This window comes from Ischnura elegans, chromosome 2, assembly GCF_921293095.1.
Source record: "Ischnura elegans chromosome 2, ioIscEleg1.1, whole genome shotgun sequence".
In the NCBI taxonomy this organism is placed as follows: Eukaryota; Metazoa; Arthropoda; class Insecta; order Odonata; family Coenagrionidae; genus Ischnura; species Ischnura elegans.
In genome coordinates this window covers 51,488,065-51,513,973 of record NC_060247.1, presented here as the reverse complement: position 1 = coordinate 51,513,973, position 25,909 = coordinate 51,488,065, and the positions used below count along the sequence as shown (strand labels likewise).

The 25,909-nt window shown below is 38.3% G+C and overlaps 1 protein-coding gene across 2 annotated transcripts in view; it reads left to right on the top strand.

Moving 5' to 3' along the window:
- LOC124153728 overlaps positions 1-25,909 on the top strand; it is a 63,742-nt gene that overhangs the window by 13,897 nt on the left and 23,936 nt on the right. For both annotated transcript variants that reach the window (XM_046527064.1, XM_046527063.1), the window contains exon 2: positions 1,947-2,124. In XM_046527064.1, coding sequence (XP_046383020.1) covers positions 2,052-2,124 — 73 coding nt within the window. In that variant the 5' untranslated portion in view covers positions 1,947-2,051. The remainder of the gene's footprint in view (positions 1-1,946; positions 2,125-25,909) is intronic.

Sequence of the window (25,909 nt, the reverse complement as noted above, 5' to 3'; positions counted from 1 at the left end):
GCAATGTTATTAGGCTGTTATTGCCCTTCGGCATTTGAGGACTTTTTTATTTTAAATTGGTTGGTGGCTAACTACGTTGCCAAGTCATATTTTATGACATCCCTTGTCACTAAATTCTATTTTCTTAGCGAGTAGTAATTTCAATAATCAGTCAGCCAGTTTGAGAAAAAAATGGAAAATCTATCATTTGAAAAACAAAGGTTGCTCTTTTCAGTAATATTTCTATTATCAGTTATAGAAATCACATTATTCAGAAAAATTACTCTTATCAGTAATAGATACCTTGATTTATCGACGCAACGCCAAATCAAAGTGTAAGCCACTATGCAAGAGGTAATAAGTATTGCAGCAATTGTTACTCTATATGGTACCCATTGCAAAACTCAATCAAGTTATATTTACTCATAATATCTCTGGCATTTGCAGTTAATTCTGTGGTGATAGGCAGCTATGTAAGTGATCATCGATACAGCTGGCGTTTTTATAAAAGCGTCTCTACCCTGGTACAGTCAGTATTAAAAAGTTCCTATCTCGATACTGTGGGTTCCTAATATTTTCCCCCTTTCCATTAATAGTTCTGAAAAAAAACCTAAATGTAGGAAATCTCTCAATTTGGGCAACAATCACCACTGGTGTACCCCAAGGATCTGTCCTTGGCTCCCTATTATTCTCTTTTCACTTACTCGACCTTCCCAATAGTCTAAAGCACACCAAGTACATGCTCTATCCCGTCGATCTCCACCGCAGTTGTTCGCCCTATGAATTTGACGAGGTCGTATCAAAAATTAATGAAGACATTAATAGAATAACCAAGTGGGCCACATGTCACGATTTTATCTTAAATACAAGCATAACTAAAGCTATTATCATCGGCAGTTCTAGGGTGATACATAACATTAGTCTCACTACTACTACCAATATTGTGGTTAATGGCGTACCAATACCATATTCCCGTAATTTACATAATCTAGGGATTGCGTTTACTGCCAACTTATCCTGGGATTGTCATGCGAATAATATTTCTAACAAGATTCATTATATACTTTATCAGTTTATAAAAGTTCATCAATATTTACTTCCTTTTAATACTAGAAAAATACTCATATCGCCGCTTATTTTCTCTGTAATAGATTACTGCTGTCTTGTTTATAATGGCCTCAACGACGAAAGTTATTTAAAACTTCACGGGGCCTTAAAGGGTTCTTCTTAAGTTCATTTTTGATCTTCACAGAGACGTCCACATCGTACCATATTATAAGCTGCTAAGATGGCTCAACGTCAAATACCGTAGAGAATACCATAAGGGATCCTTTTTCTTTGTTCTATTTAAAAACAAATCACCCCGGTATCTGCATGATTTGTTCCTTAGTTGTCCTTCTGTCTCTAAAATGCACACTAAGTCTGATCCTAATGTGTTATATTTCCCTGGGCATCGCACTACTGTTTACAGTAAATCTTTTCTCGTTACCGTTTGTCAGATTTGGAATGAGATACCAACTGATGTCAAAAATTGCTTACCTGTCAAAAGTTTTAAAGTAAATTATTATGATTATTTACCATCTCGATAACAGCATAAGTTGCTCTTTTTTAATTTTCGTTCTGATTATTATGGTTCATGTTTTTGCTGTAGTGTTTTATTTTGTTTGGTTAAGGATATGTGACTTTTTGTTTATGTTTGCATAAAATCCGGCTGGGAAAATATCTCAATTTGCCGTTTTTTGCAATATATTTCATACATTTGCTATGATCGGATATGTCATGAAATGGAATATCATTGTAACCATATATATTGTATTTGATGTAATGTGCTAGAAAAATATAATTTATTTATGTACTTTAATATTACTTTTGTTCTTACGGAATTTAACATGAACAATAAATATTTTTCTATCTCTCTATCTAAATATATGCTCGAGTAATGGATCTTGCTTTCCTTTCTATTTTAGGCTCATAGGTGGGCCTGTTCTTCCACACCAAAGTACTTAAACGGCGGTGACGTAAGCGGTGGTGGCGACATCAGCATTGAGGAAGAGGATGTTAATAGAAGTTAGATGGATGGAAGCTGCTGCTGGACGTGGCTCTTGATGTGGGCTGCCTTCACCACCATCTGCGCTCAAATTAAAGGTTAGAGAAAAATGGGCTTCCCACGCCGCTGTAGTAGGGATGTGCGCGTAGTACTTTTTGATCTCGATTCGAGTTGTAAAGTAATCGCGATAATCAAGTCGAGTCGAGTATCGCAATTCCTGGGCCAGGTGACACAGCAATGCATGCTCCAACATATCCTCTTTTTCCAACCATATAGTGAATTATCTATTCTCAATGCTTAGCTTGATGTAAAAAGGAAAAGATAATGAGGAACTTTGATGGTAATTTTGTCAGAGTTACGAGATGGATTAAAATAAATGTCTTAAACATAACTATGCAATAAATATTATTTACGTAAATGAATCATGCAATATTTGAACCCATATAATTTTAATGCAGAAAAACCAATTTTTCCACATGTCAGGCAGCAGATTTTGGCATCTCCATGTTGCAATATATCTGCCTACAGAAAATTGTCTTTCCCTGCTCAATTTTGTGGCTGGCCAAGTTTTCTTTTGCCAAAATTGTAATAATTTTGAACTTTGGGAATTCTTATCAAGAAATATATCAACATTTATTATGGATCTTGAATCTTCATGTAATTTAAGTCGACGAAGCAAACAACCACATCTAGAACTTAGCTTTGGCTTCGTAGACCAAAGAGGGTTTTCTTTATTTATCGCTTCGTTTAGTAAATATTTGTAACTCTTGCTTTGTATTTTCAAGACGGAAACTAAACGCAACCAATTAACAAACGAAAAATAACATCGAACGTTGGTAGTAATCAAAATGGCTAAAATATGGCTCCATTTATGAAGTTGCGACGTCAAACACTGTGAAAAACCGATATTGTCCGCTAAAACTTACAAGTTACATTCTTTTCTTATAAATCATAACAGTTTTTACGTATTACCTCGGCGTTTGAGTAAAGAAAGTAGGATAGGGTATAAAAGTATCGCAGATTATAGCATGAGCAATGCAGTGGTCCAGTCTGATTACTCCGAATGTGCCGCCGCGCCGGGTCGGAGGACGATCGGCTGCCGCGGCTGACGAAAAGGTATTCGGCGCCTACGTCGACTACTATAGTGTACAAAGCAAGCTACAAATCTCAGGCCAAGGCATTAGAACGACTTATCACCTTTAAAAGCGATATTATTACCTGGGTTCCATGATGGCACCTCGTCATATTAGTTTGTCGCTAAATTTCTGAACTTACGTGGTTCGACAGCTCTGTAACCCAAAAAACTCGACCCGACATTCCGAATGCTACTCGAAACACTCGAGCCGAGTACCAACTACTCGACTCGACTCGAATTTTCGAGAACTCGCACATCCCTATCCTGTAGTTCAATGCATGGCATATTTTTACTCCAGTAATGTATTTATTAAAAAAAATTGCACATCTAACTGTGAAGGTTTGAGGATCATTTAAACTCTATGCACTATTCTTCAAATTGGTTCGTAAATAAATTCATATTCTGAAATTATGTTTCCATACTTGCTGGGCATTATGTATTCGTATTAATTACCACGAGGAAATAATTCCCATCGGCCAAGGGACGGAAGATAGACATTTGGCTTTGCTGGCGATTGCACTGTCCACGAAGCTATCCAGAAACTATATTTATATGCTTAAATGTCGACCATTACTGATTAAAATAAACTAAAAGCGAAATTTTTCACGTTTGAATGGCTTAAGACTAGGTGCATATAAACTCTAGTTTAGGAGAACTGCACTTTCTTGAGCTCCTAGTGTTCAATTTTCGTGGATATTAGCAATAATGTGAGTGACTGAATTATTCAGCACAAATATCAACCCTGAACTACTTTTGCCCATCTCCCTCTCTCTGCCCTCCAAACTCGGAGGTGGTGATATTTACCGTTTCCCCTCTTCTTCATTCCGCACCATTTGTCCCGCCTTTTATGCTCACCTTGTCTCTATTCTCCCCGACCAACTTCCTCTGCGCAACTTCAGCTTATATATACTTTTGCTCCCTCTTATTTTCTCTCCAACATCTCGCAGCGTAGCCACGAAGCCAAACACACTTCTCTTTCCAGATTTCTTAAGGACAAAGAGTATGAGGGTTCAAGGGGAACCCTTCAGGGATTCAACACACCGGGGCCGGGAACTAAGCCCGTGGCTTATACGCCCGATCACCCGGGGAGAGGCTGGAGAGGAAGGAGAAAGGAAAGAGGCGCCGCCGCGATAAGAGCCCGTCGACGCCTCTGGTATAGGATAGGAGCGGAAGGAATGGGATGGAGAAAAACACCTCAACGCTATAGAGGTGAAGAGGGCTCTACTAAAAGCGAAACCCGGCAAGCCATTAATGTTCTAACAATCTTGGAGGATCATTCTATGAGGAAGAATGATCCAACGATCAAATCGTTAGATTCCAGATTTCTTTAAGCACGCATATTCCCCCGTCTATTCATTGGTTCCTCTATGAACAGAACTTGGCGTACCAAGGTCAGTGTGGTGTAACTCTCCCATCATGTAAAATAAAATTTACGATGCATATTGGAAATTTGCCAATAAAATAAAAATGAAAAATGATACTCCTCTGTATCTTCCCTCAAACCATAACAGCTCACGAGGCGATGTTCACACGAGACCGAAATTACCTAATTTTGTGCCTTCTCTCTCTTGTCAGTCAGTAGCTGTAGCCATCGATATAACATCTTTTCATTCGCGGAATTGAGTTTTCTCACATATTCAAATTTTTCTGTTATCACGGTACAAATGGTCAAGTAATTTCGTAAATTACTTAAGTTCTTAATTTTAAATTACTCTCTCTCTCTCTGACTGCAGAAAAGTTATAACATAATTAATATTCATGATATTTATTGTGACGTTGCATTAATATAAAATCACAAATTTAATATAATTAGAGGTCTTCAGCAGCTTCTGGCATTTCTAATTGCCTTGGCTTTCGTAATGCCTGGCTTAACTTAGATGTTACTTGATAGGTTTACGGTTCCAATTTTCCAAATTATGAGGAATTATTTACAATTTATGAGGACTTTTATAAGGAATGAACAGCAGATAAATGTTGTATTAGTCTTCGTTAACTTTGTAAATAATGCCTAGAATAACCATTATTTAATTTAAAATGTCCAATTGCATTCGTATCCCTCGGCCATGGCTGTATTAGTTGTATTTTACAAACTGCTAAGAGCGCTTTCGTTGATATTTTTACGGGTTTGAATCGCGAGATTTAATGCTGGTAAATATTTCAATTTATCACTGCTTACACCACAAAATTGTTCTTTGCACTCTAATTCTGAGGGAAAAACTAAGTTGGTAAACAGTGAAATTTAATTTCTTAATAAAGGTAAATGAAAATTATCTCACTTCTATGGAGTTTTTAACTGCGTTATTCGTGCCTATTTCTGACTTGGTGGCTTAGAGCATAACAATTTAAGAGTGCCATCGCGGATAAATTGAGCGTCATATAGTTTCGTTTAGTAAGTAGTATACTTAACAGAATGCAACATTCTAGTAACCTTGGCCAAGTATATGATCAGCTCATTGGTACATTTTACTTTTCATCATTCAAAGATGCGCTTAAATTCCCTTTTTTATGCTGGAAGACGTAAAAATCGTCGTTATCATACTCAAATTCGGAAAAAATGTGAATTACATTTAATTAAAATTCTTTTTACTCATTCTTATTCATCGCAATAGATTACTTTAGTCATTTAATAATACATAGAAGCGTTTGTACGGGAAATTTTGTGAGTGAGAAAAACTCGAAATATCGTTTATTCATGGAGAAAGTAGTTCATGCACATGCCGATGGTATGGACAAGGAAGAAAGTCAATTGGTACATATATCAGTTGCTACGATTGATGAAGTTGTAAAATATTATAAGCTTCACAATGTTGCCAAACCTCTTTCTTTCGTCTCCCGCAAAATTCACTTTTAGTGACTTTTTAGTGCTACCTTTACCGTGTCAACGCATCAATAGTGGGTCAACTAATGGTGAATTGTTTTCACCGAAACCTAATGCAGCGGCCTCCTTACCTCATTATATGAACATGAATCTTTAAGGTCACATCTCACAAAAGTTTTCCAAAAATATTGAAAATAATCTGCGTGATAGATGGATTTTTATACCACCGCACCTTTTTTTCGGCACTTCTTGTACCATTCAAGAGTTTCAACTACTTGTAGGTGAAGGCAAAAGAGGGCCAGATCAAAGGGCTGCGAGCAGGCGCCAATGGGCAGAAAATAAAAGAATTGGTGAGAGTCGGCTCACTTGCCTTCCACCTCTCGGTCGACACAATTGAAGTTGGGACAAAGGTATTCAGGTTCAAGGTGCCAAGAGCTTGCCCTAAAAGAGCGCGAAGGAACGTAAGAGAAGTGACAGATAGCCCTGAGGTCCGTATTTCCTGTGGGGGTGATTTTAAAGGGATAAACTTCGACAATCGCATTTTCGTGAGCACCCGAAAGGAAAAAAGCAAGTAATTCTCGGAGTTTTATTACATTTAAGAGTTCTTGAAGGTATAGTAATTATGGTAGTATTTAATGTATGGAATTTGATAAAATGTAAAAAATATCTACCAATAAAATAAATAAATGTACCTATGTCACGGTTGAGATAGATTGAGTCAATAGCCATTTATTGACAGCATATGTTCTGATATCTTCCGAAAAAAAGCATATTGCGTGGTGGAGACGTCACCGTAGGATCAGTCAACTTGAAAAGTAATAAATTTAAGGACGATAGCGTTTAATTATCTACGTTGTGTACACCGTAATTCTTGTGTTCAGCATGGAATGTATAAATTATGTTTTGATAATATTGAAGACTAAATTTGTTAGTTTTGTTTGGTCAGGTATGTCATCATCAAAGAAGGGATATGGTCACCAGGGAACTGAAGTTCCTTTTTCAGTGCTTGGATATAAGAAAGAAGCTGAGGCAAAATGTAGGAACAAAAAGGACTACTGAAAATGAAAAAGCAGGAGCAATTTCCACAATTTTACATTTATTAATACGACCGGTTTCGCTTTTCAGCATCATCAGGTACAAAAATATCAAGTGCGCTGTGCTTAAATAGGAAGGTAGGAGGGGGTGGTGGGCGGTAAGGCGGGGGAAGGGGATGGAGGGAGGGTGTACAGTCACGGGGCTTGGGATAACTGAGGATCTGGTTAGAGAGGAGTATGACAAATACACTAATTGTCCTTAATGTCTTCCACATTGACAAACTGAGGATGGGGTTAGAGAGGAGTATGACAAATACACTAATTGTCCTTAATGTCTTCCACATTGACAAATGTGGAAGACATTAAGGACAATTAGTGTATTTGTCATACTCCTCTCTAACCCCATCCTCAGTTTTCCCAAGCCCCGTGACTGTACACCCTCCCTCCATCCCCTTCCCCCGCCTTACCGCCCACCACCCCCTCCTACCTTCCTATTTAAGCACAGCGCACTTGATATTTTTGTACCTGATGATGCTGAAAAGCGAAACCGGTCGTATTAATAAATGTAAAATTGTGGAAATTGCTCCTGCTTTTTCATTTTCACTATGTCACGTTTCCACTCCATCTCGCCTGAAACCTCAGACTATAAAAAGGACTACCTTGAAGAGGCCACAGTTCTTGACGCTGAAGCTTGATGCATGTTGCCACTCGTTTGAAAAATGTCTGCAGAAAAGGGTGCGCAGTAATTCATTAATTATAAATACTTGGAAACAGGCTATTTTCACACTCGAGGAAATGTTTTGAAAATGGAAGAATTCACCATAGTGAATATAAATTTCGATTAACCATCCTATGCGTATATAGTTTATTTACCGTAAAGGTCGTTTTACACGGTACACGGAATTGTGCAATCTGACGTACGTGCGAAGGCGCAATCAAAATTTAGTTGTGTAAAGCGGTGAATTGCTAGAACACATGCGAGAATGCGTGGATGCGAGACGGCAAAATAGCCCCTGTTCTAATTTCGTTCATGCATTCACGCAATTCCACGCCATTTTAGAAATTAATGTAGCTCTAACCTGCGAGATTCCGTGCCCCGTGTAAAACGGCCTTAAGATTGGGCACGCTCTGCAGTCAGCTTCATGAGAGGCAACTTTTGTCAATGCATTAAAGTGCTTATCGGGTTACAACACCGGTGGCCCACTGAAGAATCCTCTATTGTAATTTTTGTGGGAAGAACTGTGTGCCTTGAATTTGCATGGGAATCAGAATGGCAAGTTGGACTGCTCAATGCTGGAAGGGACGAAGATTTTGAGTTCATTCGTCACTCGCAGAGAAAATCCTACAGGTTCAGTTTTTCTGCGACGACGCAGCGAGCTGGTGACGTGACGTCATAAATTCTCAAAGACGGGCTATGATTGGCTCGATAGCCGCGGCGTCAACGCAACGCCGAACTGTGAAGGCACCCTAAGTGGACAGCGCGTGACCTTGAGTATTTCAAACGATGAAATTCTTGGAAATATTAGTTGTTCCAACCGGAACGGTTTCCAAAACACTACTCATCTCTTGAGAGTTACAAGAGTTTTAGGATCACTCAAGTTATTTCTTTTCACCAAAAAGTTATTTCTTTCTGGGTAAAACTAAGGGATGCGTTCAGGATTCAAACAGTAATATCGTCCCAGAATTAATTTTTCCTATCTCAATTATCATTTCTTAAATTTATTTGTTACCAACAGAGTGGTTTTTAATTGATTGGTGATAAAATTTTAAATCCCCTTTTTTATTGAATCCACTTTTTTATGTCCCAATTTTAATATTTCTGATTTTTTTCAGTGAACTTGATGCATATTGAATTATATATCCAGTATTAGACGCATTAAAAATGTTGACATAAGTCTTTTAGCCCCCAAAATTGAAATTGAATGGAATAGAGAGATTAAGAGACACATCCAAAAATTGTGCACTCTTACTTATTGAAGGCGGAAGAATTAGAAAGTAAGAAATAAAATTGGATAAGGATTTGACCTGAATTTTGTTTTCAAAAGTGAACCATTTACCGTAGAAATTGTCTCTGAATATAGTTATGTTAGTTTAGATATTTTTTTTCGGAAAAGGTACAGGCAGGGAAAAGATTGACCTCCAGTTGGAGGATATCTTAGGGTTAGTTGAGTACGTAAGTGACACCGGAAAAGGGGTCAAGCCCAGGGTATTAGAAATGCGTCAAAGCATAAGGGGAATTGCTGTGACAAGCGGTCGGGAAAGGAAGGGACTGTGGTAGAGGAATGTAAATACAAGGGTATCAGAAAGGGTTTAATGTCAATCGGGGATGGGAGCGGTAGGGTTGACGCCAGTGAGAGCGAGGACGGAATAGCAATTAGGGCCGGGAAAATAGGGGTGAAAGGAAGGTAGGCCACCCTCGAGGTGAATAGGTCAGGCGAGAAACAAGAGGGAGAGAGATGGATAACCCGATGGTCTTTGAGAAGCGATATTTAACCCTGAGTCGGGTGCATATGAGCTAATTATAATACAATGGCAAGCGGCACAATTCATCGAAACCTGCTACGAGCGAGCATAGAGAGATGCATGGCCTTCATGTCGATTGTTTTAGGAGCCATTAATGACTCGTAGGCTTGGTGCTAGTTCCTAGAGGAGCTTCATCTTAGTCTGCCAATAATTTTGCTACGGGATAACTAACAATATACATTTTTGGAATCGGGAACACGTTATGCGATGGGATCCCAGCATCTACCGCGTCACGCCAATTGCAATTCCTTACGGAATGGTTCGTTGGTTAATGCCGTGTTTGGGTTATCAATTTGATTTTGATTTCTTGAGAAATTTAGAAAAAAATTACATATGAGCATAAAATGTATTCATTTATGAGTTACAGTAAGACCTTCACCATAGTAAGTCAAATATTGTTAAACGATAAAAATAACAACATATATTTTGGGAATCTGGCAAATGGGCTGGGGACCTAACGTCTACCGCGTCACGCCTATTGAAGCTGCATAAGGGATGGGTCTTAGGTTAATGGCGTGTTTGGGGTATCAATAGAGGCTGAATGTCGGCACAGGACGAGACTAGAAACAAGAAGGGCAGAAACTAGCGAGGGAGAGGGATAGATAAGGGTGGAATAGCAATTAGGGTTGATCAGAGGGTGTAAAGTTAAGGTGGGCTCTCATGGAGGTGAAAAGATCGGGTGAAATATGAGGGAAAGGGATAGCCTATTGGTCCTAGAAAGTGGGAGAGGGAAAACGTTCAACCCTTTCGGTTTGAAACCGTTTGGCAGTAAAATTGTTCGTTGTTATCGCAGAAAAAGGATTTTATAAACTTTCAGCTATCGTAAAATGTCAAGTTTTGTCCCTCTATTTCACAAGGTCAGTATCTGTGAACACCAGGTGTTAACGATTACCATACCATCAATAGTAATTCGCAAATTGCTTGCTTTTAAGATCCTCCGGATGTTGGTAGAAGATTTGTAGCATGCTGACATGGTTCTATGTTAGTTCTGATGATGCAGAGCAGTAAGACATTTTGACTCATTTTTAAATAACTATTTATGAGAAAAGTACAAAGTGCCTTTACTTCACATCCCACAGCAGATGAGTTCTTCTTACTGTCCAGATAAGCTTTGGGGGTTAGAATTTTTCTTCTAAAATTTTACAGATCCCAAAAAAACTAAGCAATATTCCATGCTTCGTTATTCTCACTGTCAGTGGCGTAGTGTCATAGAAGAAGTTTAGTTTAGAAGTTTAGTCGGCCGTGAAGATAAGAACTGATTTCCTCGCCCATAATTCACCACTTTATCCGTACCTTTACCTGGTGTTCTGCTGCCGTCAAAAGCAAACACCAATTAAAGCAAATGCTCAAGCAAAGTTATGCCAAGCATTTATTAGTCCTTGATGGTTCGGGGAAAAACGAATTCGTGAATCGATCCGTTCGGCAAAATACTTCTCTTAATTTATCGCTTCTGTTGGACCTGGAAATGTAGGCTTTAGGGTGGTGGCCTCCGTCTCACTCCGAAAGATATATATTCTCAATTGTTTAATGGCCTGGTTACGCGGTACATTAGAATGTACAACATTCTGTACATTTTCCTGGATGATTTTCTGAACAGATTCTTGCACATTCACATTGACAAGATCCACGAATAGGTGGTTATACGGTACATGTTTCCGAATATTTTTTCAAACATTTTTAAATGCGCAATAAATTATTTCAACTTCAAATATAAACCAATGGGTAACATGCACACTTTTTTAAAAGTACTAGAATAAGGAGAATCCTACCTAAAATATGCTCGCCGAAATTTTCGCGGGTGAATAATGTTTTTAGCTGAATTATGAGTCTTCAAAAAAATAATCTCTATCGACTGCTTGAAAACACGTGACGGAGCGTGCGCGCGTTCATCGCGGCACGGTATCCACTGATGACAGACTGATAAAGTGGATAGAAAAACTGTCAATGCTGAGACCCAAACGCAAATTTAGCGAATATGATTGCTGTTTAACGTCAAACTTCGGATTGTGAATATATTGGGTTGCCAAGGCATTGTTGAAATAAATAAAGGGGATTGTTTGGGGAGATTTGGAAAGATTAAATTGATATAAGTTGATTGCAGATTGTGATCTACGTTACACACCTACATCATTTACTGAATGCAGTAAGTGTATTACAGCATGGATATTCAATAGAAAAACGTATGAAAACCATATAAATCGCGTATATCGTGTATCCTACAAACCCATATAAAGTGCCCCGTTGTCTAGTACCTCTATTTATTCGCCGGAGAAGTGCTTGTGTTCCAAAGAAAAAAAATAAGAGGAATAAGTGGTTGATGATCCACAGAATGGAGTTAAATACATTATCTATATTGCCAATGGGATATTCTCAACGTAAGTACACTCTTAAATAAGGGTCACCGTAGGGTTTTATCGAGTCGCCAGTTTTTCTCGGATGACCACCAAATTTAGGATGTATCACTGATTTCACTTTGTAAATAAGAAAAACCTGTAAATGTACTTACCTATTGTTCTGTCTATTATAGGATCAAATTATACGGAAAGTGGATGCTTACGAAAATAAATACTGATTACGATTAAACCACGGGAAAAATTAGGACTACAACGGGTGGCCGGCCTCTAGTCGCAGGAGGCCCCTAACAAGGAACATTCAGGGTGTGTCTTTCACCGATATCGTTCAAATTTGGTGTGGTAGTAGTGTTCCATAATAAAAGCACATTTTCAAAATTTCTCGTGCCCTTAAGCCTTGTGACATAATAAAGTTTTAGACCTGAAAGCGAGTGTGTCGTGATTTCTCTCCATCCTTCCCCAGTGAATCGGCGCACGCTACATGAATATACGAGAAATATGAGGCTTTTGGCGAGGTAAATTCAATATTTGTTACTGCGACGCCCACAACGTTCGCTGCATGTCAACGCAAAACCTAAAACTTCGACTCGTTTTTGCAGTCGGTCTCGGTTCAAAAACAGGAACTCGAGTAAATACAGCGTAAATAGTACTTGAAACTTATTTCTTTGTCTATCAAATGCTTTTTTATTACCTTTTAACGATCATTTGCATCTCGATCTTGGACGATTCTCACGTTTCATACTTTCAGCGCATTTCCATCTGATCCTTCCTTTTACCCATCCCTTTTCTTCTGTTTCATCCTTTGGCTACCCATATCCAGTGAAAAATCCAAGACAAGCAAGACGTCAAAATCAAAATAACTATCGGAGCCGTACGTAAACAAAGAAGTCGCAAACAGATGTGTTGTTTTCGTAGTCTGCCACCAGGTGACTCTGCTATGAGTCCAACTTGTACGATTTTCTGAACGAAATTAGAACAGGCGTTCAGAAATTCATACATTGGTACATTTTTGAATGGTTACACGGTGTATTTTCGCGTTCATTCTGAGATTCAGACATTCTCACATTTTCTTGTGCATTCTTATGTACCGTGTAACCAGGCCTTAAGGTATCTAAGCCTAGCGCGCAGCCTCCGAGTATATAGAGGCCCCCAGCCTTATCCGCTTAACATCAAGGTAACGGTATCTGTTCACCTGTAGCAGTTTTTGACGAATCATACAGCTTTCTTTTGTGTTTTATTCAGTTTATGCATTAAGTCTTTTTGAATCAGATTCAAAATGCTTGCTTATCCAAGGTGTGGTCGGACGAGCGTAGAATAGCACCTTTCTTTTGTCTTCACAACCAAAAATCTTCCCAAAATACGGTTGAAAAATCACAACTTCTTCAGGGCGATGTCGCAAGTATTCCTAATGTGCTGCTCACGAGAGGTTCGAAGTTATCGTTACTCCTACTACTTCATATTGTCCGTTGCCTTTATGTAAATACCATCCACAGCATAAACACGGTTATAGTTGGACAAATCTTGCAGAAAATGTGTCACCGTGAATTTACTGTTTGAGTTCGAGTACCCACTCTTGTCTCCACAAATGAACTTTATTTAAATCTGATGATAGAATTTCAAAATCAAAACCAGTGTGATCACTAATTTCATGATAGATGATAGCGTTGTCAGCAAATGCATGTATTTTATCATAGAGCAAGTATATTACTCCATGTGTTTGAAATTAACTATATGTAATTCATAGGATTAATGTCGGTAATACTGAATAAATGATAATTTGTTATTCAAATGTTTAATTTCAAAACTTTGGGTATGCAGCCCTTACCACAATGAGACTTTTCATGTAAAATTTTGGTTTCAAGGAGCATTTTTATCATTCCATTGTTTACTTTGTCAAAATTAAATGAATAGAATATCTGCAATTTGTTCGAAAATTTGTCATCTTTCTTATTGTAAAGGATTAAAAAATAAGTAAAATTCGTTATACCTCTGCAATCAAATGAGTGGCATATTTATTTTTCTTCTAGTTTTCCATTACTTAAGTCCCCGGTACATTGTAAATTTGCTAACCATTTCGTTTTTCACAGAAAGGCAATACCTAATGTCCAAGATATCATCCACGGTAATTTTTATTTCGGAGGCACATTCGTTTTTTACCCTAAGTTATTCACCATTGCTGTGGGTAAAATCCGTACTCCAGCTGACGATGAATATTATCCACTATACCGTTGTGTCCTCTTCTCAGTGGAATTGACTAGGTACATGACATCAACATTATCTACGTGTATAAAATTAACAAGCAGCCGAGTATTAAATAGCAATCTGGTTAAAATACGGAATTGGGCCGCTATCTCATTCCTTGTAGCTCTGGCGCTGCCAACCCTTTCATGTCTATGACTGCGATGCGCGAGCACGTTCGTCCAACGACGTGCTATGGGCCAGATCTCAGAGTGTAAAGTCATGGTCATATTTTGGGATAAAAGCCTTCATTATATCATCTGGAATACCCTAGCAAAAGGGGAGATAATTTCTATGTTAATTACATTCGCGGAGCAGCTGCCATTTACATGTTTGTGATGCATGGTATTTTTGGAGCCATCCGTATGTTGTGGCTTTGAAAACCAGAGAGCAATCTTCGTAGATTGGCATTCATTAGTAATACTTACAATGGCTATAATTTTTACGAAAATCAAGTAAATATTGCGTAGTTAAAATTATTTCTCTTAAGCTCTCTCGAACATCGTTACTTTTGAACAAGCTAATTTTTGTGCCCTTATTCATCGCTCATATAAGTTGTATTTTTTTTTAGTTTCACACTCAATAAGTTGGCAACATTTTTCAGTTACTGTGCACCCACATCAATTGTCCTTGTGTTTACACTTGAGGTATTCACCAAAATACAACCGGATTTGCCTCAATGGACGCAAATAGCATGCCAAGCAGCACTGACGGTATTCGTAGTTGCCAAGATCTGTGCTTAAATTCCCGTAAGGACATTGCCAAGTGCGAGCGGAACGAATCGGCAGAGTAGCTATCACAAATGTCAAAACGCGTCCAGTCACTGCCGGCCGGAAATCAATAGAGATAATGTTGAAACTCTGCCTTGACTCGACTCTCGTAGGGTGATATCTCATCCCCAATAGTCACAACTCAATCGTTTATTTATGATAGGGCTTGTACGGTTGTGAATTAGAAATAAATTTGGTATTATATCTTTAGTCTTTCCTTCATTCCACTTTCCGCCTTCCTTTTCGCTTCTATTCCTGGTCTAGTCTATAAATATCAATAACATCCATTTCCTTCTTGTCCATCAACTGCGGATGAGTGGGATATTACTTTCCGCTAGAGGATCAAAATGGGATCCGATCTACCTCGGTTAACTTCGGATGAGTTTTCAGCGTTCGTCGTAATCAGATTGAGACTAGCTACCTAATTGGAGATTGGGGAATGTAGAATTGAGGGAGATGGAATGGGGGAAAGGCAAGAGAATGACTAGTTATTGAATTTAGGGGGATAGTTTGCTACATGTGTGACGAGGGTGAAATGGAAGTCAATTAGGGATAAAGAAGAAGGATGAGATACCTATGGGTGAGTGTGAAAGAAGGAGGAAGCACGGTGAAATGGCGGAATTTTTTTGGTCAGGACATACAAATGGCGGCTGGAAAAGATGTAAAGGAGGGTGAGTTTGTGGAAGAGATGAATTAGGGTTGGAAAGAGTGAAGAAGGAAGTTTAAGAAAACTTCCACTATAGTAATTATGAGGTAGAAGCTTTGCATGTAATGGAAGCCTTTCTTTCGTCCTTCATTTAGTATGGCCTAAATTTGCAGACGATTATTTTGCCACGCGTTATTATTAGGGATGGACGGATCCGGATTCGGATCGGAGCCGGGTCTTTCGGATCGGATATTTTCGGATCCAAATGCATTTTCAAATTTATGCTATTAAGCGAAGTAATTATTCAAGTTTATTTATATTCCGGGAAGTCCGGACCCCCCGAAATATAAAAACACAATTACTTTCCTTCATTAAAGGATACAAAATATTGAAAAATCATGAATTTACAATACATTTCTTTGAAAACGGAATTTTTTTCGATTAGGATGGGTGTTAAAATTAGTTTGAAACCCTCTACTTTATACCCTGTTGTTTGAAATTCTGCCCCCCTGGTTTTGGACCCCCCCCCTCCAAACGAAATTCCTGGCTACCCCACTGCCATCGACTGAATTCAGATTTTACTCACGCACGCTTTCCCCAAATTTTGTCACTTTCTCATCACATATTACCGAATTGTTTCACTCGAAAATGCTTCAGTATGGTGAGGTGGATTTAGCACTTCCTCGTGATAATTTGACGCCACAGTGCACGCACATGGCATACATTGGTTTTCCTTATCTCAATACAAATTTTTCTGCAAAATGAAAGAAATTTTTGTAAGTATATCATTAAATTAAAGTGCAACTGCACAATCAGCAGTACAATTAACAGTATTTAAAACAGTATTAACGTCAGGCGCGACTAGGTGCTCGACCGCTCAGCATGAGGAAGGGGTGGGCAGCAGAAGCACGTAAAGGAGAGGTGGAGGGGAAGGATCGCGCTCCATCCGTATTTCAAGCAACGAGGTTATAAATGAGGGAATCAAAGACGAACAAGTCAGATCTTGCTTCAGTGACGTCGTTGCCTTCAAAGCGAAGCCGGGCGCGCTACGTGATATATGAAGTTAGCGTTTCCAATCCGTCTCTACTTGTTTGAGTGGTTAATGCAGCGCTTGTTTCTTTGCAAATTGTGCTGTTTGGACAATGTTGCATATTAGTATAGTCTAATTGTAAATAGAAAACTTAGTGTCAATCAATTAAAGCTGAAAAATAAACAGAAATATCATCAGGAATGCGTCACGTTTGGTCTAATTCTTTTTAAGATCTCGTGCATGTCATCTAATTGTCGAAGCTATCGAGATATCTTCGGGCCCAGAAAGTCACTCACCTAACATTTGTCGCCTAGAAACGGAGAATTGAAGCAGGTAGGCCAAAAAAGGTCAGTTGGTGAGACGGAGCAGGGAAACACGCTTCACTTGTTCTCGTGTTATTTGATATTTTCCTTAGAAGACAATGATTTATGGTCCGAGTGATTTCGGAAACAAAACAACGGCTAGCACGGGCTGATGGACGGCCGAGGGTGGTTTTCTGAAATCTACGACGTATTTACTTTTGACTTCGTTATTATCCTACGACGCTAAGATCCCCCCGATTGTTCAATCTCTTGGTACGAGTCACACTATGTGCCAGTCGTATTTACCTATTTTTATTTTCCACGGCTGAAAATCTGCTACGCAACCTCTTTGAGATCTTTCAAACAAAATGGTTCATGAGCAGGACGAGAATCGCATGCGACGGTGCTTTCGAAGAGTGAATCGGAACTCTTTCCACCCTTATGGGGCGTTGCATTCACTGAAGCTATTATTTAAAATTTCGGATCCAGATCCGATGTCTTCCGCGACTTTGGATCCGTTGTATCCGATGAATATCTGCGGATATTTGGATCCAAGGTCCGATTCGACCATCCCTAATTATTATACTTGATTACTTCCTTATTTGTGTGTTTATCCTTCCGGGTTATAACTCAAATTTCAACCACTCCCTGATTAGCTTAGAGAATGGAATAAATTAGAGTGTTTTTACACTATTACCATGATCGGAACAGTATCTTGAGTAATTAAAAAAATAAAAATGGAAGTTATTCCGAAAAATGGCCACGTAACTTCAATGGAAATGCACAAACGTTAGTGGTATAATTAAGTCTGGTAAGGATTTTGATATCAATGTCTGCTGCAGCTCAGTTGTTAAATTGGACAACTGCAGAGCGATGGAGCCCATATCGAGGCTCTCGTGGCTTTTTTTCTCGTGTAGCCGTCTTCTGTCTTGCATAGCTATTTTATTTTTAAATTTTAATATTATTTTTATTACATTATATACCGCACCACGAGAAACAGCCATATTAAGGCCAATTATTTAAATTTGTGCCATAAAACCAACAATAGGAGTTCAAAACGGAGTATATGGTAAAACAAAGTTTACAATACCAATAAATGGTGGTAGATTAAGCGTTGTTGTCATTTTCAGTCCTATCTAACGTTTATGGAGAAATTTGTGTCCTTTTTTTGTGTTAAAACGGTAACCTTGCAATTTCGGTAAACATAGCAAACCAATTGATGTTCATTTTATCCATGTTGTAGTGAAATTTTCTCTAGTAATATTTCCAGGATATATGATGAGGATATGCATAACGAAGATATCCATCTATAATAATATTCATTAAGTATGAATTTTCATTGTATCGTAATAATAAATCTCATCTTTGTTTCAACATTAGTCTATTGCAGTGAAAAAAATGTTTAATCGTGAATTTTTAACTAATTTTTTGACTAGTGGATTGCATGAAACATTTCTTACAGACTGCAGAACTATAAAATTCGGGATTATTGTTTAGTCAGCAGTGACTGTCAAATGGAAAGTCCCTGCCTCACAATTATCAGTAACGCAATTTTTCCAGTTTAATCCACCTCATTTCAACGTCGACGTAAAAAAAATATTTTCCGAGTAACGAAATTTCTTTGTCGCGGCAATTTTTGTACCATCAATGTGGAAACACCCAAAATTTAACAAAAGATGTTGCGAGTCACTCCCATTCTTCCAGCACAGGCGTTTGATTGAGATGAATTTACAATTTAATTGTGAGATTCAACGAAAGGGGGATCAGTGTAAAAATAAAAGTGTAAAATGTAATGCATCAATGCAAAAATTTTAAGATAAAGAAATGAGAATGGTAAAGCGAAACTAGAATTCTTCTTTAATTTGTGGTGTAGCTGCAAGTGATTACATCCTTAATTTTCTCCAGCCTGTTCTCACGTAGGGGTCAATATGAGGTCTGAGAGTGTGGCAGGACAGGAACCCTTGGTGTTATTGGAGACTCACGCAAACCCCCCTAGCCTTAATTCTTAACTGCGCCCCTGCTTCCCTGGACCCATGTCCTACGCATTAGGCCTGATAATTGCTTTTTTCAAGGGGCAGGAAAGGTGGGTAATACCTCTTGAGTAGACCTGTACACCGACTGTAGTATTTAAATGGGCAATCGGGTTTTGCACTCAGACCTGAAATTGAAATTCGTTTGAATAATCCCGTTGATGGGCTGGAAATGCATATGTATCAGAAACGACGAAAACATATCTTCATCATTATGCTGTTCCTTCATAATGTTAAAATCAAAGAACGCGCAATTACGGATCACTTTTATTTCGTTAGTGACCAATTTTGTAACTCTGTGGCTCATTTAGAGAAAATCACTTATTGAAGTAAATGATTGTTCACGTAACATAAGAATTGTTCATAAGAGTGTAAAAAGCTGTGAAACCACGCGAAAAAAATGCTCCAGGGCGAATGTTAGCAGATAAGCGGTAACCTTCCTCGAAAGGTGTCGGTGTCGTCATTATCTTATCTGCAAAAGGGTGGAAGCCGTCGATTTTCCGCAGGGAGCATCTTGAGAAGAATAACAGTCAAAACCGTCAAATGCCGTTTCATTTACCTTTTAAACTCAATCATAGTTTAAAAAGCAAAAAATCGGTTAAAAACCGAAAATCTCCTCACATAACTATTTTGTTTGATGATTTTTTTGTATATAAATGATGCAATTAGCCTATTCGGGCAATTCAATGGGTGATCAAACTCTACCTCGTTATGGATGAGAGCAAAAATAAGTCGAAGCATTAAGTCCAAAGAAAAGTACCTTAATTGAAATTAAAATTATACCAATGAGTGAAACGAGTGAATAGAAGCTATTTATGGGTCCAAATTATCGATTTTTACGTTCATGAAAGAACGGAGCTCCAGAATGCATTTGCGTAGGTTTATTGTAAAGAGTCCATAATATACATTTATTTATAACTTACATTTCTGAGGAAAATGCTCGGGGATATCGCATTTCTACATTGCCGCAGCACGTTAAATTCTTTACTAATTGCTTAAGCAGTTTCTCATCTTCCAATGCTCTAAAGCCTAGATCTATGGTTACGTCCTATGTTACAAATCCATACATTGACAACATCTTGATTGTCTTATTTGCGCTGGGACAAATGGATTCAGACCGAGGATTTTTGGAGAAACTTTTTCTAAAAGGAGTCTTATTAATTGATTGATTCCCTCAGTGCAAGAATATCTATTGTATCCTGAAATAGGGACGAGAATTAACGAGGTGATCCTCGGTAACACCTTTTTCATCAATTCTATCTCTGACGTGCGGTAAAAATTCTGTATCTCATTCAAAATCTCTGAGGATAAGAAAAATCTTCATTAACTAGCCATAGCGGTATCATGCAATCAGTGCCGAGTTTCTCGAGTGCTTCTCAATTCTAGGTAGCCCCAAGGGATGTCAATCTTCTGGCGGACGGAGCCTGAAATTAAAGAACGAGTCTTACCAATTTTTTCAATTCTTTTCGGCACTTTCTGTGATGGTTTTTAAGTGTCGGTTGAAGCTAGCACGTAGAAAAGAGGTATGAGGACGTTTTTCGTCAGAGAAATAGTAATTGCTTCTCGCCAGCCGTAGATCATTTGAAATGTGCCATAAGATGAGTAAGATAAGGGAAGGGCAGTGCTTCCTAACATCTGTGTGCGGGTCACTTTACTCCGCTTGGTGTCTTACACTGCACCGAGGAAATCAAGACGAAGAAGATTACTTGCATCCCGCTGGGGTTTGGTTATGTACTACGTCAAACTTGTCAATAATAAAACCCCGCTTGGAGGTCTTTCTGGTGAATATTGAGATTCAGAGAGGGCATCAGAGTATTGCTCTTGATGATGTTCAATGAAATGCAGTTTCCAGAGTGAACTTTAACCGTCATGGGAATAAATAACAATTTCAGTGAACTTCGAAATTTAGTTTTAGCCTATTGAATAAGGAAGGGCAAAAGAAGAGCTAAAAATCTAAAATTTGACTTAAAAACTCCTTCACAATTATCTCCACGTCCTTTTATCAAGCTCCTTTCATTCTTAAGCGGCGAAAATTGATCCTTGTGCCATAAGATTCAGTGCCTCGACCGATTCTAACCTTAGTTTAGATAAGGTAGTGTGTGACTGGAGATTTTTCCATTCATGAACCCGAGGCCACCATGCAGCTTGTAGGGTTTATTTTTGGAACGACAAGTGTAAAAGCCCATTAACTATGCTATATCCTGCGATTCTACAACTAAGGAATTGAGCTCTCGTATTACCGCATTCATAAACCAATTGTGACTTCTATTTGCAGCAATCTAGTATTCTTATCTCTTCCATTCCCATCTATTCTGTTACAGTCAAACTTTAACCAATCATCCAATTTTCGTCCTGAAGAAATATTCATGAGAGGAATTTCCACATTTTTTTCTGAGGGAACGCCGAGGCCATAATGCCACATATGCCTTTTTAATTGCCATACATCTTATTCTCGGATTTGTAAACCTTTATTTTTGTTGTAATGTTTACTCCTTTATGTTCGTCACGGCTGAAAGTTAATCATATGATGCTCTTTTTTACATAAAATTTCTTAAGTTTTTAGGGTGTAGTTTTAATAACAAAATACTGTGTTTAACTATCTTATTTTATGGGGAAATTAGTGTGCTGGAAAGGTACTTTTCGTCTTCTCCCAAAACAAGTTACATCGGGTAGAGCATCACTGGTGCATCAATGTACTTCAACCCCAGCATAAAAAATAGTTTATAGCAACAAAAATAATCGCCCTTTGTTTCACATTAGTAATTGTAAAACCTTATTTAAAAACAGAACCTTTTTACCAAATTGTTTACATTTTGAAGTCAAAAGTGTGACTAAGTTGGAGATAGCAATAAAAAATTCCTTTGCATTCGTATGCTCGCATTCATCCATTCAAGAGCGTATTTGCAAAAGAGTTGAGTGAGATAATTTGGAATTGCCTCATGGAAAAGATATCGCTGGGGTAACCAATTTTACGTTACGGAGATCTCACACCAGGCTGAGCGTAACGCAGCTGTAGATTTAGAAGACGCAAAATACCCTCCTGGTACTCCCTTCTTCTTAGTATCTTATATTGTTTTGAAGCAAAGATTCGAACAATATATATTTTTTACTCAGTAAATGGAGAATAATATATGCGTCGAAAAGATGAAGTTTAATATAAGTTACTGAAAAATATCCGCGTCTGATTGATACATTATAAACTACTAAATTAAAAATATTTCCGCTCCCCATTCCTTCGAAGTGGGCGCCACGGTTCTATTGATTTGTCCTTCAACCTTGTTTCCTCTAGCTTGTCTCGAATACGGCGGATATTGCTGAATGCAAGCATGAACAGGTTCAGCTGTTTACGTCGTCATCATCAGCAGAGTGAGCGAGATGTTACAGTCAGCTTCTAAGCTCCTATGCTCGTTTGTACTCCACTATCTCAAATACACACTGTGGAAGGGCATAATCCAATTGCGACATGATATCATGATTAATTAAGTATTTACCGCCTTTCACGGTGGTTTTTAGGGATGATATCGATTGCTAGGTTCTAGCAACACGCATCTTACATTTGGCCGGTTTGAGTCAGGTGCCTTAAAGTGTAATAATATTTAAAAAATAAAATGCAAGCAAAGAAGAACTCTTTATTTGCAAATGAATGCTTCATTTTCAGTTTTATGAACTTTTGGTTCTTTTAATTTCATCGTGCAAGTAAAATAAATTAACCCTGTTTTTGCTCTCCAGAAAAGTTGCTATTTTTGAGATACGTGTTGGGAGAACTTAGCCATCGATGTACTCCTTAGGGCACTTATAAGCGTAGTGTACATTTATATCCTCAATGTCCTAATATGGTAAAATATATTAAATAATACGTAAATTCTTTAGAATGGTAATAAAAGCCTTTACAAAAGGTAATGTGCATGGCTGATTTGCAAAGTAATCCATACTCCCTATGAATAAAGCCTTTTGTCTAGTAAAGAATACAAATAAGCTTATGAATCGCTGGTTATTACTTTGAATAGACGCTTTGTAGGATATGAATATGAAATGTTGCAGATTAGGGACGCTAATCTGCAGTAAAAAAGTTAGTTGAACATATTTCAAACTTGATAGGAGCTCGCTAAAATTTTACAGGTTTACTTGTTCGTAAATTGATTAGACCCATGCCCTTTAAGGGAAAAGTTCCTTTTGTGCTTGAAAACGTGCTGAAACTTTACTAGCCCCAGTCGACCTTCATCAAATTTCTTTTTCAATTCAGCTTCCTTTTATTTTTTATTTTCACGTTTGAATCCCCATGTATCAAGGTTTATGTCCGCAAAATTCTCGCAGTTATACTAATACGAAAATTGTTTAGTCCCATTCCCTTTAAGGGAAGACTTCCCACGTTGTGCTTGAAATCGCTCTGAAAATCAACTACCCCCTGTCGACCTTCATCAAATTTCTTTCTTTCATTCGGCTTATTTGTCTTTCTTGTATTTACGTTTGAATCTCCTCGAACTCTGTCCCGATTCAACCTCACCTCACTATCACCCCATTCCATTTGAACCTCTACCACTTCCCCCTTCTCCGCTCCAACCCCCATTCCTTTCTACTTCTGTTGGAGCTAACTCACGCCGCGCCGCTCTTTTGCGAGCCAATTAAAACTTTGGTCCAACTTCCTCCCACCGTGCTCAGCGCTTTTAATTGTATCTCTGTTCTCTTTTTCAGCTGCCTTCCTCCCTACTTTTGTCTCTCATTCTTTTTCTTTCTACCTCCTACGTACAACCTTTCCTACCCCTCTCAGAACCGGATGCGACTTCACATCTACAGTTACATTCTGCCGCATCAACTAACGTTTTCCTACATAATTGTATTTCCTCCATTAGTACGTGGGTTAGAAAATATGAAAAAATATATGTTAAATTGTTATCAATTGCTTGGTTGTTTTAAATGCTGAAATAGATTATCTAGTTTTATGCAACAAAATAAGATAGCAAACGAATATTTTGCAAAAAAATCTAGTTATTAAATATCTTAAATATGGCCTTCAATTCTTTCTTTACTAAATAAGATATTTTTGTGACCATAATTTTAAGTAAATATGACTATTAAACCGGTGAAATGCAGAAGCTTGCAATTGTTTTAATATTTGAATATTTCCAAAAAATATGGACCACCCCATTTTTCTTATGATTAGTAAAATTTTCTTGACTAATATTTTAGTTTTTATCCTTGTATTTCGGATGCCTTAGTGTTTCAGCGAAAATATTATTGAACAATTTGTATTATTGCGTTAAAAAATGGCCAATGATGGCTGTTTTATTTATTACGTAGTTTCGAAGTATCACAAAGTCGAGAATCAAATTTTCTTGATCGTTTTTGACATTCGAGTATATTTTGACTTTCCTTTAAAAGATTTTGAAATGCCATGAATCTTCTTTTTTCATTGTTATGGCTGTACATCTTAAGTAGCCAGTTGGTACCCGAACCAATGACCACCGTATTGTAAGCGAGGTGCCAGACCTCGCAGTTACTGGCCGGCTGAAAAATTACGGTGAAAGTAACGTATGGCAAAGAAGTGACTCAGTACATTTCCACACCATTTCAGTGTCCTTTAGAATAATCTATTAGCTATGCTAGATCGAAAGTCTATGTTTGCAAAAAATTTATTTTATACCGTCAATGGTCTAAAATTTATTAGGTAGGTATTATATTTTGGGGACTTATGCTACAAATTAGAATTCGGTTAACATTGTAAGTACTAAGGGAATATTACAGGTTGCATATTAAGACGATGGTAAATTAAGGTATTCCAATGAATTCGCCGCCCTTTTATATAAGAGTCCCTTCTCCTCCTTCTACCGAATTACTTTCAAAAACCTCGCTATCTCCCCCTGGCCTTCTAAATTTCGTCTTAAATTCCTCTCCAACCTCTTATCACTAAATTTACTCACTCCTTAGGTTCATGGTGCAGATGTGTGAATTTGGAGGATTCTTTGTATTTAAAGCATTCTCAAATGACGCCATTGCGTTACAAACCGGTGCAAGGAAAGCAAAACGATCAGGGAGTTTGTTACTTCATTTTAATCTATGAAAATATTCCACAAAGTAGGCCCGACGATGATTAATTATATTCTAATTCCCTTTCCACTTTAGTAAGTTTGAACTTTTTGATAAATGATCCACCTTACGCTCCACCGGCTTATTGTATTAAATTGTGAATTTTCACTCTCCCAAAATCTCCTCTATTTACCCTTCTCCTTATCCCTTTCGTCTTGGCCACTTCATTTCCCTACTCGCTTTCCACTTATATTGACTCAGCTCCTATTCACTTCCTCCTTTGCCCTCTAACCTCATGGGTAGCCCACCGCCTACCCCTACTTCTCCTTTCACACTTCTCTCCACACTTCCCTCTCCCTGGACGAAGCGGCCACTGAAAAGTAATCCACTCAAAAAACAATTTGCGGGTGAAAGTGAGGAATGGAATTGAAAGTAGGAGTGGCGAATTAAAGTTTCCGAGGGGGATGTGAACGGAGAAAGGGTTCGGGGAGAGGGGAGAAATAGCGCTTTGGCGTGGCGGTTTTAACACGACTATATGAGTCGGGGATATGGATGTGTTGAAACACGGAGGAGACAGATAAAGGTGGTCCCTTTTTTTTTAAAGGGAGAATGATTTGCTGCGTGACTGGCCTCATGCTTTTTGACACAATCCGTTTCTAAAGCCGGTGGAAAAGTTATAATTTGTGGGCACGGTGGGGAGAAATGTGAGAGGAATTGGGACGAGCACGGGAGCAGGGGGCAGTCGGGGTTGTTTGCTGAGAGGGAGGGGGGGGGGGGCGAGTTGGAAAGATTTTTCCCTGTAATGTTCTCAACTTTCGTCGCCCGCACGTGGATTAAAACTGAAGTAATTCAATTTTCAGGTTTCCGCTAGCAAGTGGTAACATTATCATGATGTATTTTTCTGTTTTTTTTCCCCTCAGCATTCACCCGTGCGCAATTATTACTCAATTCTCTATTTTTTCTAAAAAGGGAAAGGAAGTTT